Source organism: Cynara cardunculus, assembly GCF_001531365.2.
Source record: "Cynara cardunculus var. scolymus isolate 2C chromosome LG 3, CcrdV1, whole genome shotgun sequence".
Taxonomy (NCBI): Eukaryota; Viridiplantae; Streptophyta; class Magnoliopsida; order Asterales; family Asteraceae; genus Cynara; species Cynara cardunculus.
In genome coordinates, this window is record NC_037530.1 from 1,740,473 (window position 1) to 1,753,761 (window position 13,289).

At 35.6% G+C, this 13,289-nt stretch overlaps 1 protein-coding gene across 1 annotated transcript; it reads right to left on the minus strand.

Moving 5' to 3' along the window:
- Positions 1–2,997: 2,997 nt before the first annotated feature.
- On the minus strand, positions 2,998–11,800 carry LOC112508575. The gene is made up of 7 exons (XM_025113247.1): positions 11,664–11,800; positions 7,978–8,098; positions 6,951–7,372; positions 5,526–5,847; positions 4,049–5,172; positions 3,596–3,952; positions 2,998–3,115 (listed from the first exon to the last, which is right to left on the minus strand). Exons 2-7 carry the CDS (start codon positions 8,083–8,085, stop codon positions 2,998–3,000), a joined length of 2,451 nt encoding a protein of 816 aa, XP_024969015.1. The 5' UTR covers positions 8,086–8,098; positions 11,664–11,800.
- Between the last annotated feature and the right edge of the window lie 1,489 nt (positions 11,801–13,289).

The following is a 13,289-nucleotide window of genomic DNA, read 5'->3' on the forward strand; positions in this document are numbered from 1 at the left end:
TATATATATATATATATATATAATTGATTATTTTCCGATCGAGATGTATTGATCTTGTTCATGGATTAACGAACTCTTCCTCAGTGAAGATGGGGCAAAATAGCAGAGCAAGTACAAGTATTAGTTGTCTCGATGCTCCTACGTATTCTCTACCTACCCCCGTGTGTCGGTTTCGTCATCTAGGGTGCAACATTCTACTATTTCGCCTAGTAGCATAGGTATATCCAATAACAAACAATTTTGATAGGAAAGATCCCTCCAATAACTTCTCTGGAAGTTGATTTTGTTACTTCGACTAATTTTTGGGACTTTGAAAAACAGTGGAAAAAATCTCCAGTGATCTTATAAGACTCGAATTGGTGCCCTCTGAGGAGAATGCCTAAAAACCCAAACCTTATAACGTCCATCGATTATAGGCCTTATCCACTTTAAAATAGGTGAAAAATCGTATGAGAGATGGAGTTAAGGCGAGAAGCATAAGAAATGATCTGGACCGTTGACCAACTTTGATCTCAAACTCACCCATAAATCACGTTTTAATATGGGGATTAATCTGGTGCATCTTAGAGCATCTCATCTTAATGTGCATTTAAGGATGAAAATCATTTTTTACGCTTTTCACCTTAACTCTATTTCTCATGGGGAACCAATTCTTTAAAATATTTATTTATTAAAAATAAAAAGGGAAATTTGAATGAAAAAAGTAACATACTTTAACTTGATTCCTATTTTAGGTAACGTACTTTCAAAACTTCCATTTTATTACTTAAAATGTAAAGTTAAAAGCATTTAAGTAGCCAGGTAACCGGTTGAAAACTAATTTTAGATTAAAAAAATTTATGTCACTAACCACGTCAGCAAATAATACTGAGTTGGATACCACATCAGCATGAAAATCGATTAATGCTTCAATCGGTTACCTGAGTACTTAAATGTTTAAAACTTTACATTTTAGATACCAAAATGAAAATTTTAAATTTATATTACCCAAAATAAAAATCAAGTTAAAATACGTTACTTTTTCATACAATTTACTCAAATAAAAACTATATTTTTATTTTAAAAGCCGATATAATTAAATGAGAGATGTGAATTTGAAATGGAGGTTGAGAGGACACATTTAATGCAAGGAGTTAATGGCTTAAAGAAAGTGTCTTTTTTTGGTAACACATTAATTTCCTAAAACTCCATATTTTTCAAAATAAGTCTCTGTATTTTTTTTTATATGTTTAAAATAAGTGTTCACTTTTAAAAATAAATATCTGTTTTTTTAATTTTATCTGTACGCTGTATTTTTGAGTTGTTTTTACAAAGGAAATGATAAAAAAAGGGGGGGGGGGAAATATTGTGTTGTCGAGTTTTTCAAAGAAGTAAAAAGGAAAATAATATTGATTTTTTTTTTTTCCTTCTGAACATGGGAGGAAAGGAAAAAGAAGAGAAAAGAATTTTTAAATTCTAGATATACCCATCAGTTATGTTTCATTATAAAATAAATAAGGGTATATTTGTAAAAATGACATCTTTCTTTTCCCTTCTCTCTCACTCAAGAACATAAAAAATTATTTCTTCTCTCTCTTTATTTCCGTAACCGGTTGCAACTTGCAAGTACCCTTAACCGGGCCTTAGTATTTTCGACAGGACCGGTCTAGATTGTTACTGTTTCAGTCTAGAACTGATTTAGGCCCGACCCGGCGCAGCCTGCAACCAGTTTTTGGCCATGTTTACTCTCAATAACGCAAATAAGAAGATTCATTTTTTGTCCTTCCTTGCCTTCTTTTCTTTCATTGCAAGATTCGAGAACAAAACATTAATTATGAGATGAATAAAATTTCTCTATCTACAATAAAGGGCAAGACCGTCCTTTTGTTATTTAAAGCATTTTTAAATATTATGCAATTATTTATGGTGGACATTTATTTTAGAAAGAATGGAGTATTAAACAAATAATGTACTTTTATTTTCTTCCAAAAAATCACTCTTCTAGAACTTGTCTACTAACTTTTAAGAAGCTTCTGTTGGTTTCCATTAATTTCTATAAAACTCTTTCAACTATTTTTCCAGTAAAAAGGTTGATCACCAGGAACTCCAACCTCAACCTGTCATATACGAAACCCGCTTTCTAGAAACCATATGTGAGGAGACATTTCAGAGCTAACTCATAATTGAGCCTAACAGAAGAGTTCAAGCCAGTATCCAGTACAGGGATGGACCCAAAAAAATTTTCAAACGGTGGCACCATATAATTAATATAGTATAATATACATCTAAAATTAATTACAAAAAATATGGTTTTTATAGTATCGATAGGGCTGTAAACGAACCGAACGTTCAGCGAACCGTTCGGTAGGAAGTTCGTTTATGTTCGTTTATTTAATAAATGAACGAACATGAACTACTTTTTTTTTTGTTCGTTTAGTTAAACAAACGAACATGAACAAGAATCTCGTTCATTCATTTACCGTTCGTTTACGCTCGTTTATATTCGTTTGTTTATGTTCATTTTGTATTAAGTTTAATATATTATCTTTTATTTATTTACTTTGAATCCAAATAATATTTATTTATGTTCGTTTAGCCCGTTCGTTTAGCATGTTTACGAACGAACATAAACGAACATGAACACACCTTATTTCTAAACGAACGAACACGAACACAAAGATTTTCGTTCGTTTATCGTTCGTGTTCGTTCGTTTGTTCAGTTAAGTTAAACGAACGAACATGAACAAGCCTCCGTTCATGTTCGTTCGGTTCGTTTACAGCCCTAAGTACCGATAAACAACTCCTAAACTTGTACCCGACGCGTCTTCATCTTTTGAAAACAGTCAATATATACCCAAAAATAATTACAAAAAGTATGGTTTTGGTTATTTGGGTTTTGTTTTGTTTGGGTTTTAGTTGCACCATTTGGATTGCAGGGAAATACGGTAACACCTTCTAAAACGATACGGTAGCACCTTCTAAAACGATACGGTAGCACCGTTAACAAACTTAAATTTTTTATCCTTCGGCCGCGAAATAATACGGTGGCACGTGCCATCCATGCCACCACATCGGGTCCGCCCATAATCCAGTACGATTCAAACTTGAACCTGTTGTGCATTCGAGTAAAGTCGTTCTGCTTTTTTACCAACCGAGCAACACGATCAAAGGCAAAAAGAAATTCTTACTATTCATGGTAGGTTTCTATCAATTTAAATAAAAATACTTGTAACATAAAAACCAATAACATGTGATGCAACAACGGAAGGATTACTTTGTGGCCATGAAGGTTCCCCTGCAATGACTTCAGGTTATTTGGTCGCTCAAGGGATTAGTCGGTGCATGTAAACTGACCCAGAAATCCATGGGTTACCCAAAAAAGAACAGAAGGATCAACATGGATTGTATAACTTACACATACTAATTTCACATTTGTGTTCAAGACTCGAAACGATTTCAGGACTGATCGACACACGGTCAAATCTACAAACACCAAACCCGGATCTCTTTCGCGATGGTACAAGTATACGGTATATAATTGATTTGTTGATACAATACCAAAAAAACCCACCTTTTCTTAACCACCAAATAACATATAAAAAACTATACAACTAACCTGTTTTTCATGCCAATCTTACTCTCACATATTCGGTCTGCTATAATCATTGTACAACGAGCGGGTTCGAAGAGGTATGTTGCCCCCCGGAAGAGAACTAGGAATTCTTCGATATATACTAGAAGAGGGCATCCCTGAGGCAGGCGGCCCCATACCCGCATCCGATCTTGGATCATAGGCAGACCGTCCCATACCCGCATCCGATCTTGGATCATAGGCAGACCGNTTGGATCATGCGCAGACCGCCCCATACCCGCATCCAATCTTGGATCATATGCAGACCTCCCCATACCCGCATCCTTTGGATCATGCGCAGACCGCCCCATACCCGCATCCAATCTTGGATCATATGCAGACCTCCCCATACCCGCATCCNACCTCCCCATACCCGCATCCTTTGGATCATGCGCAGACCGCCCCATACCCGCATCCAATCTTGGATCATATGCAGACCTCCCCATACCCGCATCCAATCTTGGATCATAGGCAGACTGCCTCATACTTGCATCCAATCTTGGATCAGTTGCTGATGGTCGCAAAGATGATCTTGGATCAAGGATAGATGGTGGCACATATGATCGCGGATCAGTTGCCGACGGTTGCAAAGATAATCTTGAATCAAGCGTAGATGGGTACACGGAAAATCTTGGATCAAGGACAGATGGCGGCATATCGGATCTTGGATTAAAGGCCGATGGGGGTTGTGTTGGAGTTTCTAGCCTGGTTTCTTGGTACGGGAAGGTGGGTACCATGCGAAACCGATCATCAAGAGAAGCAGCTGATCTAGAAAGGGGTTCCTGATATGGGCTGGAAATAAGTTGACTGCCTTCGGCTGATCTAGAACCGGATTCCCGATAAGGGCTGGAGATAAATTGACCACCAGAAGGGTCGGTTGGATAATTAGTCAAACTTAATCTAGAATCATAAGTCAATGAGTTAGCTCGAGTTGTTGCTCCTCCATATTCGTAATCAGTTGGCAACCTGAAAAGGCCAGCAGGGCTAGACGGAATGGGAAATTTGTCCCTAGATTTATAAGTTGGAACAGAAGGTCCGCTTTCTAATAATGGAAATTTGTCTCCAGATCTATAAGTGGGAATCGTGGGAACGGGAGGTCCGCTTTCTAATAACGGAAATTTGTTGAGGTTCTGTTTTAGTGATAGTTTTGCCTGTTGAAGTGCCTCAAGGACAGATCCTAAACGATCGGGATTTTCCTGAGTTCCGAGAGTGGGTTCATATGACTCATCTGAAGCTCGTTCTTCTCTACACAACAAGCTACAATCTCCAGAAGAAGATGCCTGCACTCGGCTGACATTTCCAGGGGTACCCTGCAAGTCGGGTGGATAATTCCGATCATCCAACACTTTAGTTTTCAAGTCACTATCCGTCTGATCCAGTAAGGGTTCAGTGTCGATTTTGGGTTCTTCTATGAAGTTGGCATCAACTACACCAACCTCAGTTTCTTGCCCTCCAGGGGTAAATTTGTCATCAGAGCAAGGTGGAGCCGGGCTGGGAGGTGGAGTCTTAATTTCGTCTCTTTCTTCTGTTACATCTGAGTGGGTCCCAGGGTCACACGAGTCCTAAGCATATTCATGAACATAAAATGGTCAATGGGCCGTAGATTCCAATCTCCATGGAGGTCGAGGGTTCAAGACTCACCAAAGGTAGAGAGTGTGTGTTAGTTTTGTCATTTATAAATATTTTATATAAGGGAGGTTCAGAATAATACCCCCAAAAAAAAAACTGAAAAACACCCAACAAACTGTTCATCTGGACGGTATGCACATTTGCATACAAATAACTGAAGTTGCTTCTTGCATACGGTCCAGATGAATGGTTACCAAGGTGTTCCTTAGTTTTTCGTTTTTTTACGGTTTGCCCCTGAATCCGACCCTATTTTATATATCTCAAAAAAAGTAATGAGAGAACGTACCGGTGTTGACCCATTATTCTCTCTAAACTTATCCTCCCAATCTCTTTGTGCTTTTTCCTCTGCTTCATATTGTGCGATGAATTGAGCTTGATGTTCCAACGCTCGTTCCATGTCTCTTTCCGTTCCATTATTTTGTGAAATATGGCCGTTACACAAAGAAGTGGATATTTCCGGTGGATCTTTCTCCTCATAAATGTTGTGTTCTTCTATTGAAGTCTCAGTTGCAACATCGGCGGAATTTTGAACACCTTCTGAACTCGTTCGCCCTTCATCTTCATGATGAGCATTAGTCGCATCATTCTGTGACCTGTCAGCTGCTGACCTGGCAATACAATGTAATCAACTTTAATACAATTATATTCCATATGTTCCAAGAGAAAAAGAGATGTTAGACTTTTTGAGGTCAAACCTATTGCTTTTATATTCATATTCATATGAACATGGATTTGTTTTAGGAATACAAGCTCAACATGTTATTCTATTTCTAGTATTTGTTGGTAAAATTTTACAATTTACTCCAATATCTATCAAAAATTCAAGTTGCAAATTAGCAAGTTTGACCCCAACCATTTTATAGCCGTTTTTCTACTTAATTGACCAAAATAGCCAAGATTTCGCAAGTAGCACTTTAGCAACTTGTGATGTCTACTTTTTATGAATATAATATTCATAAGGTAACCTTTTAGCAAGTTGCTAAAGTGGTACTTCCGAAATGCTAATGTGGCAAGTAGCACTTTAACAACTTTAGCAAGTTGTGTAGGTGGCATTTCCATGTAGCATTTTAGCGACTTGCGGAATGGCTAGTTTATGAATATTCAGAAAAAGTGGATCTAGAAAGTTGTCAAAGTGCTACTTGCGAAATCTTGGCTATTTCAGTTAATTATGTAGAATAATGGCTATAAAGTGAATTGGGAGGTCAAAAATGGCTATTTTGGACAATTTCCCATAAACACGCACATGAGATCCCTCTGTGTCTCTCAAATAGAAAGCTCCAAATCCATGAGCAAATTTTGGATCATTTGATGTTTTCAAAAGTTCAAACAGAAAATCCCACATTTTAGAGAAGGAAGGGTTTGTTTGTTAGCAGCTTAATAGGCTTAATGGGACTCACAACTTATTCGGTAAGCTATATATGATTGTTTGGTAGTGGTTGAATGATATAGAAAGCAGCTTATTCAGTAAGCTTTTAAGGGAGCTTTATACAAAAAGCCAAGTTTTTTTCCAAACCTTAGCCCTCTCAATTAAAAAACACGCTCTTTCCATCTATGAAAAACTCCTCCCAAACAAAAACCTTCCCAATCTATACAGACAAATTAATACACACGGATAACTTTATCCATACAGGACTTAATGGAAAACCAACCAAACAAAATCAAAAACAGAACAAGAGCGATGAATCAAGTATAGACGAGAACGAAAGCTCACCTATGTTCTTTGTGTCTTATCTGGCGACATGATTTACCAACACGCCTCGGTGACGAACCAGTTGACGCAAAACTATTACGCCTTCTTCTAGAAGCATCCATGTACTTTTCAAGAAACCGAGACGATGAATTTTTACTGCTTTTCCAAGACAAGCTTCTACCATTCACCGAAGAAGATTCAACCTCAGAACCCGAGAATCCTTCTGTATCACTTTCCGGAACTTTCACATTTTTGGATGTTTCAACATGCTTACCATCCTTGAAATCACTCGACATTTCTTCTTGATCCGAGCTTGAATCAAACGGTTCAGAAAGGTCGTTTCTCCCATGGTTCTCTAAAATAGCAAGAACGTCTACCGTTGCCTTCTCTGCCTTCTTTCTTTGCAGGGATACAAACTTCAGCTGCTTTTCCAACTCCGATACCTTTGATAGAAGTTATGAAGTGCAAACGAACACTATAAGATTCTAATTGAGTAGCATAGAAGATTATTTGAGGTGGAAAGAAAAGGCAAAAGAAATAAATTATGTTTCTATCACTAAAACAAAATTGGCTAAAAAGGATGCCTAAAATGTTAAGCGTCCTAATAGAATACTTTATAGAACATAAATTTATAAGACCAAACTATAAAGCATCATATCTAAAAGCATTACGATAGGTTTATAGGACGCTTTTAGGCATTTTAACAAGCTTTTTAGGATGCTTTTAAAAATAAAGTGTCCTATTAGCTTATCTTATATGACATTATTTGAAAAAGTGTCCTATATAAAGATGGGTAAAATAGCTAATAGGACACTTTGTTTTAAAAGCGTCCTAAAAGGCTTAAAACGCCTAAAAGTGTCCTATGAACCTATTGTACCACTTTTAGATAGGACGCTATATAATTTGGTCCTATAAACTTGTGTTCTATAAAATATTCTATTAGGACACTTGGACATTCTAGGTGTCCTATAAAGCCAACTTTGTTGTGGTGATATACGTATGCAAGTGCATACATGTTTTCGAGCATCAAATTAGATAGGAATCCAACCCTTTTTGCCAGTTCATTAGCTCGTTGCTTTGCTGTTCTTGAGACGGATCTTTCGGCGAGCAATCGTGCCCGAAGAAAAGTAATTGTCTTGGCAGTTGATTCCTCCATGATGTTCTTATTCCTGGTACATCGATATGGGAAAGAGTGAGGATCATGAACCTTTGGAGCAAACAGATCACTTCCGAGATCATTCATAGAAGTACAAACTGGTGAGAATCAGTAGGTATATCGTACTGAAATTAAAACTAAAAAACTTTTAAACTGTCCTGTTCCACGAATGGGATTTTAAGGGTTTACCCAAAGCCAAGTGTCCAGTTAAGCTTCATTTCTCAGAAATGGACAAAGACGTTAGCTGATGGTTATTAGGGTCAAATATAACACTACAGCATGTCAATGTTTTTCATAAATAGCACTACCTCCATTGCAAGAAAGCAGGTGTGCTTTGACTTCTAGGTCAAAGAGGCTACTTTTCCAACTCTAAGGTGTTGTTTGTTTTCTACGAGGTGCTGACGTCTGAAGTCTTATTTCACTTCTGATTGATAAGAGGTAGGGCTGAAGTTTGAAAGCAGAATCAATAAGACTGTTTGTTTTTGTAAACTGATAGATGTCTAAATCTATATAATTGTCTATTTTACCCTTCAAAATATTATAATGTTGAATTTATATACATTTATACAATTTTAAGGTTAATCAACTGAGAGAGGGGTTAATCAATTGAGAGAGGAGTGATTGAGAAACCCCCGTTGTTAAGGGTCTGGAGAATAATAAGAGGCAAATAAGGGGTCGATTTACCTCTTACCAGATAAAAGGACAGTAAAACATAAGTGCCTTTGAAAACTTGGAAAAAACAAACCGTTTGAATGGCCCTACCTCTTACCGATTCAGACATAAGAGGCCGATAAGAGCTTATGTTCAAAAAACAAACAAGGCCTAAAATTGACATAATTCTCAATTTTGAAGAAGAATTGATAATTTGACAGTTTAATTGAAAATACTATTAAGTGAAATACACACACACACACACACACACATATATATATATAAAATCAAAAATAAAAACATCAACTTACACATACCCACTCTCTCCAACTCCTTCCATCCTAAAAGGAATTTAGACCAGACTAATTAGCTCAACGGTGAGTTAATTGTCTAACTAGACTCAAATTCAGGTTAAATACTGATTTTACAGAACGAATCCCAGCCTAAGTTAAAGTAAATTGAGATTCTAGGATGGAAGGCAACCAAATTGACAAAGGCTAGGGTGGTCGCCCTGGGATTAGTCGGCTCGCATGGGTTGGATATCCAGGTTAATCAAAAAAAAAATGGACACAGGCTAGGGTGGGTGGGTGTATGTGTGTGTGTTGTTACCCAATTAACAAAATATATACTATTATCATAATTATTCAAGCAGGATACAAAAATGAATAATGAAAACAATTACATTGTGGGGTTAGTGATATCACCTAGAACGAGCTATTGTTTAAATGTTTGACATTTCAAGTGGTGTTTGTCTCAATGGTGCTGATTGAGTCTCCGCAACCCTTAGGTTGTGAGTGTGAGCATCTCTGGAAGCATGTGTATGTGAGTTTCTCGAAATAAATGTTCGACATGTTAATGTTTCTAGCGATCTAGCATTCTTAGGTGATTACACCAGTGTAGACGGAATAATTAATGCAACTGTTGCTTTGCTACAATACTTTATGGGACGTTTATGCTTCTAGTTTATCATTTTTCTAGTTTCCTTTTATGCTTGTAATTGTTGTAGAGAATTATTGTAACACGTGTTTTTAGGGGATTATGCTTCTCTATGGTTGACAGACTATGATTAATCAGCTGGTCATCAACATATATGAGCACCACAAAATAAGTATGAATTTAGACCCCACCAATTATCTTATTAGGAAGAAGCAATTGCTCAATGTGATCACCTCTCAAGGCTTGGAAGCCTATATTGATGGATCAACACCTCAACCACCCAAATTCCCCACTTTCTTATCCACTCAAATTAACTGAGAATTCACTACGTGGCATTGATACAACCGGCTTATTATGATTTGGATCTGTTCTAATCAATGCTTACCTAGATCATTTCTTACTTTACTGCTCTGGAAATAAGGAAATCTCTTGCAAAAGTTTACTCAGCATCTTCGATGGCTAGAGTAACAGAGCTATGGATCTCACTTAAAACCCTGAAAAAAACAAGGTCTCTCTATTGCTACCTACGGTCAAAAATTGAAAAGTATTTGCAACAATCTTGCAGCCACTGGAGAACCTTTATCAACCGAAGATCACCTTTTATATATACACACACACACACATCTTCTTGGAGGACTTGGTCGTGAGTATAATGCCTCTGTTGCTTCTTTTCACAACAGAGCAGATAAACCCACCCATTGTTGACGAGGTGCGTCGTCTCCTTATGCGTTTTGACTATTGATCATCGACTCGAAACTCAGAATGCAATTGATCATATTTACATGGATCAAGCAAATTCAACTTATGTTTCCATTTTCATATAACGCAACTCTCCATCACCTAGTGTACTTGACAAACCACCAAACGACCAAATGTTCAGCCCTGGAACCCTCACTTCACTTCAAAGCCTCAATGCTAGATTTGCAACAAAACATGACACTTAGCCTTAAACTGTTATCACCATGCAAACCTCAACTATGAACCCAACTTTACCCCCAAAAAGACTTAATATCTAATTACCTATACTACCCCTTCACCAAACTTTCATCCAAATACATCTCCTCAAGCATGGTTCCAAAAGTTGAGGCCTCCTTACTACAACATGGACTTATTGGTTCTTGAGCTAATTATTTCATGTTCATTCTTGCCACTAGCAATGTTTATTTGTGGTGCTCGTATATGCTGATGACTAGCTGATCAATCTTATTCTGACAACCATAGAGAAGCATAATCCCCTATAAACATGTGTTACAATACAATATTCTCGCAACTACAAGCACAAAGGGAAACTAGAAAAGTGATGACCGGAAGCATAAACCTCCCATAAAGTATTGTAGCAAGCAACAATTGCATTAATTATCCTTCTACACTGGTGTAATCATGTAAGGATGCTAGATCGCCAAAACACTAACATATCTAACATTTTTCTTGAGAAACTCACACATACATAATTCCAAAGATGCTCATACTCATAACCTAAGGGCTGCGGAGACTCGATCAGCACGGTTGAGCCAAACACCATTTGGATGATTTCACTTCACAACACTTACCATTCATGTCGTTGTGGCCATTAAAACTTAAAACTACTTCAATCTACATACTTTTTAATCATGATAAATCCAATTAATGAGTTAAAACTTCAAGATTCATTTGATCAAAATCAAGGACAATTAACCAACTTATATAAAATAATAAAAGCTAACCCTCAAACATCTGAAGTCATCACCAACCAATCTAAAGTTTGAACTCACAAAAACAAAACAATCTAAAATCAGGGCAAATTCAATGAACAACATCACAAAATCAATCACACACGTTTGGATCTAAGCAGCCAAATTCAGGCATCTTTTTCAGAACCCTTGATTACAGGAATTAGAACAAAAGATCGACTGAAAAATAAAAAAGAATCGAAATCAAAGTGATCGAGTTAAGAACAACAAAGAGAGAGAGAAATTAAGCAGCAAATAAGTTTGAAAAATGGGATTAGTTACCTCAAGAGGTGATTTCCATTGAGGATTGAGAACCCTAATGAAGAAAGGCGTTGGATTTGTTGGTGTAGTGACAGTGAGCTTCGAGGAGATGGTATCGAACAAGAGGAGGAAGGTTCTGTGTTGGCTAAAAGTCAAAAGGGTTACCATTGGGTTCTACACAAAGAGTGATGTCTTTATTCATTACTTTGTACGGAATATAAATCAAGTGTGTATTTTAATTACATATCTACCTATGAACTGTACTTTAAAAGAGAATTGATCTGGTGTTTCTTGGTGTACTTGACATTCAAGTGGGATTAATTTTCACATGAAATCTCTTCTTACGTTTCTCCATATAACTTCTCTTGTCACTGAAACCCAACATAGAGAAAGAAGCGGGTTACGTTGCAAACCGTTCAATTCGTGAAAACTATACAAACCACTTTCGACCATTGGGAAAATTCCGTTTTCATTATTTGATTTTAATAAATAAGGGTATAATGGACATTTCATCATATATTGATTAATATTGAAAGGTAATAACTACTGTTAATTATGGAAATGTATTAATGGAAACGTTTCATATGGAATGAAATAAAAAAAATTTCTTAATATAATTTTTTTTATTATTTTATTAAATTATACTTATTAAAATATGAATTGTAAAAGCAGTAAAATATGAAATCTGTGTTCGTTCATTTCTTGAAAACAGTTCCATTTCTTGATTTAATGAAACAGTTTCATTAACAATTATTGAATTAGTATTGAAACAAAATATAATGAAATAATTTCATTTCTTGATTTAATTAAACAAAATATTTGTTTCAGTATTCAAAATGTTTCATTATTTTTTTTTGATTATAGCATGTTTTATCTTTCATAATTTATTAGAATATACCTAATTCGTTGTAGATGACAATAAATGAAACTGTTTCACCCTTTTATAGAACGAACCCAGGCGACTCCTTGTCACCTACAATGAAAGACGGACCGATTGTCATGTAGTGTTGAACGATAATTGCAAACTATTTCATTAACGGTTATTGAATTAGTATTGAACTGTTAATAATTTTTAATCAAAATAATTTTAAAACAAGAGAAATCCTAATAAACGATGAAACATATAAAGAATAAAACATTTTTAAAGAATTAATGAAACATTTTGAAAACTGATTATTTTTTAATTTAATAAACGTTTTTCATGCATAAAACGTTTTGAAATATTAACAAATTAAATTCATTAGTAAAATTGTGTTCATGGTCACTATTGAACATGATATTCGTTTCATTACTCAATGTACATATATTTTTTCAATGAAACGAAGATATATTTCATATTCTACTGCTTTTACAATTCATATTTTAATAAGTATTATTTAATAAAATAATAAAAAATATTAATGACAAAAAAATTATATTAAGAAAAAAGATTTAATTCATTCCATATGAAACGTTTCTATTAATATATTTTCATAATTAACAGTAGTTATTAGGATATACCTAATTTATTGTTGGGGATTTGACAAACTTGGTCTTTTTAATTAAAAATTAAACTTTTATTTTTTTATTTTCTAATATAAACTCATTTAATATTGATCATTGATGGAGAAAATTGATGAATGAGATTGGTTTGTTATATATATATAT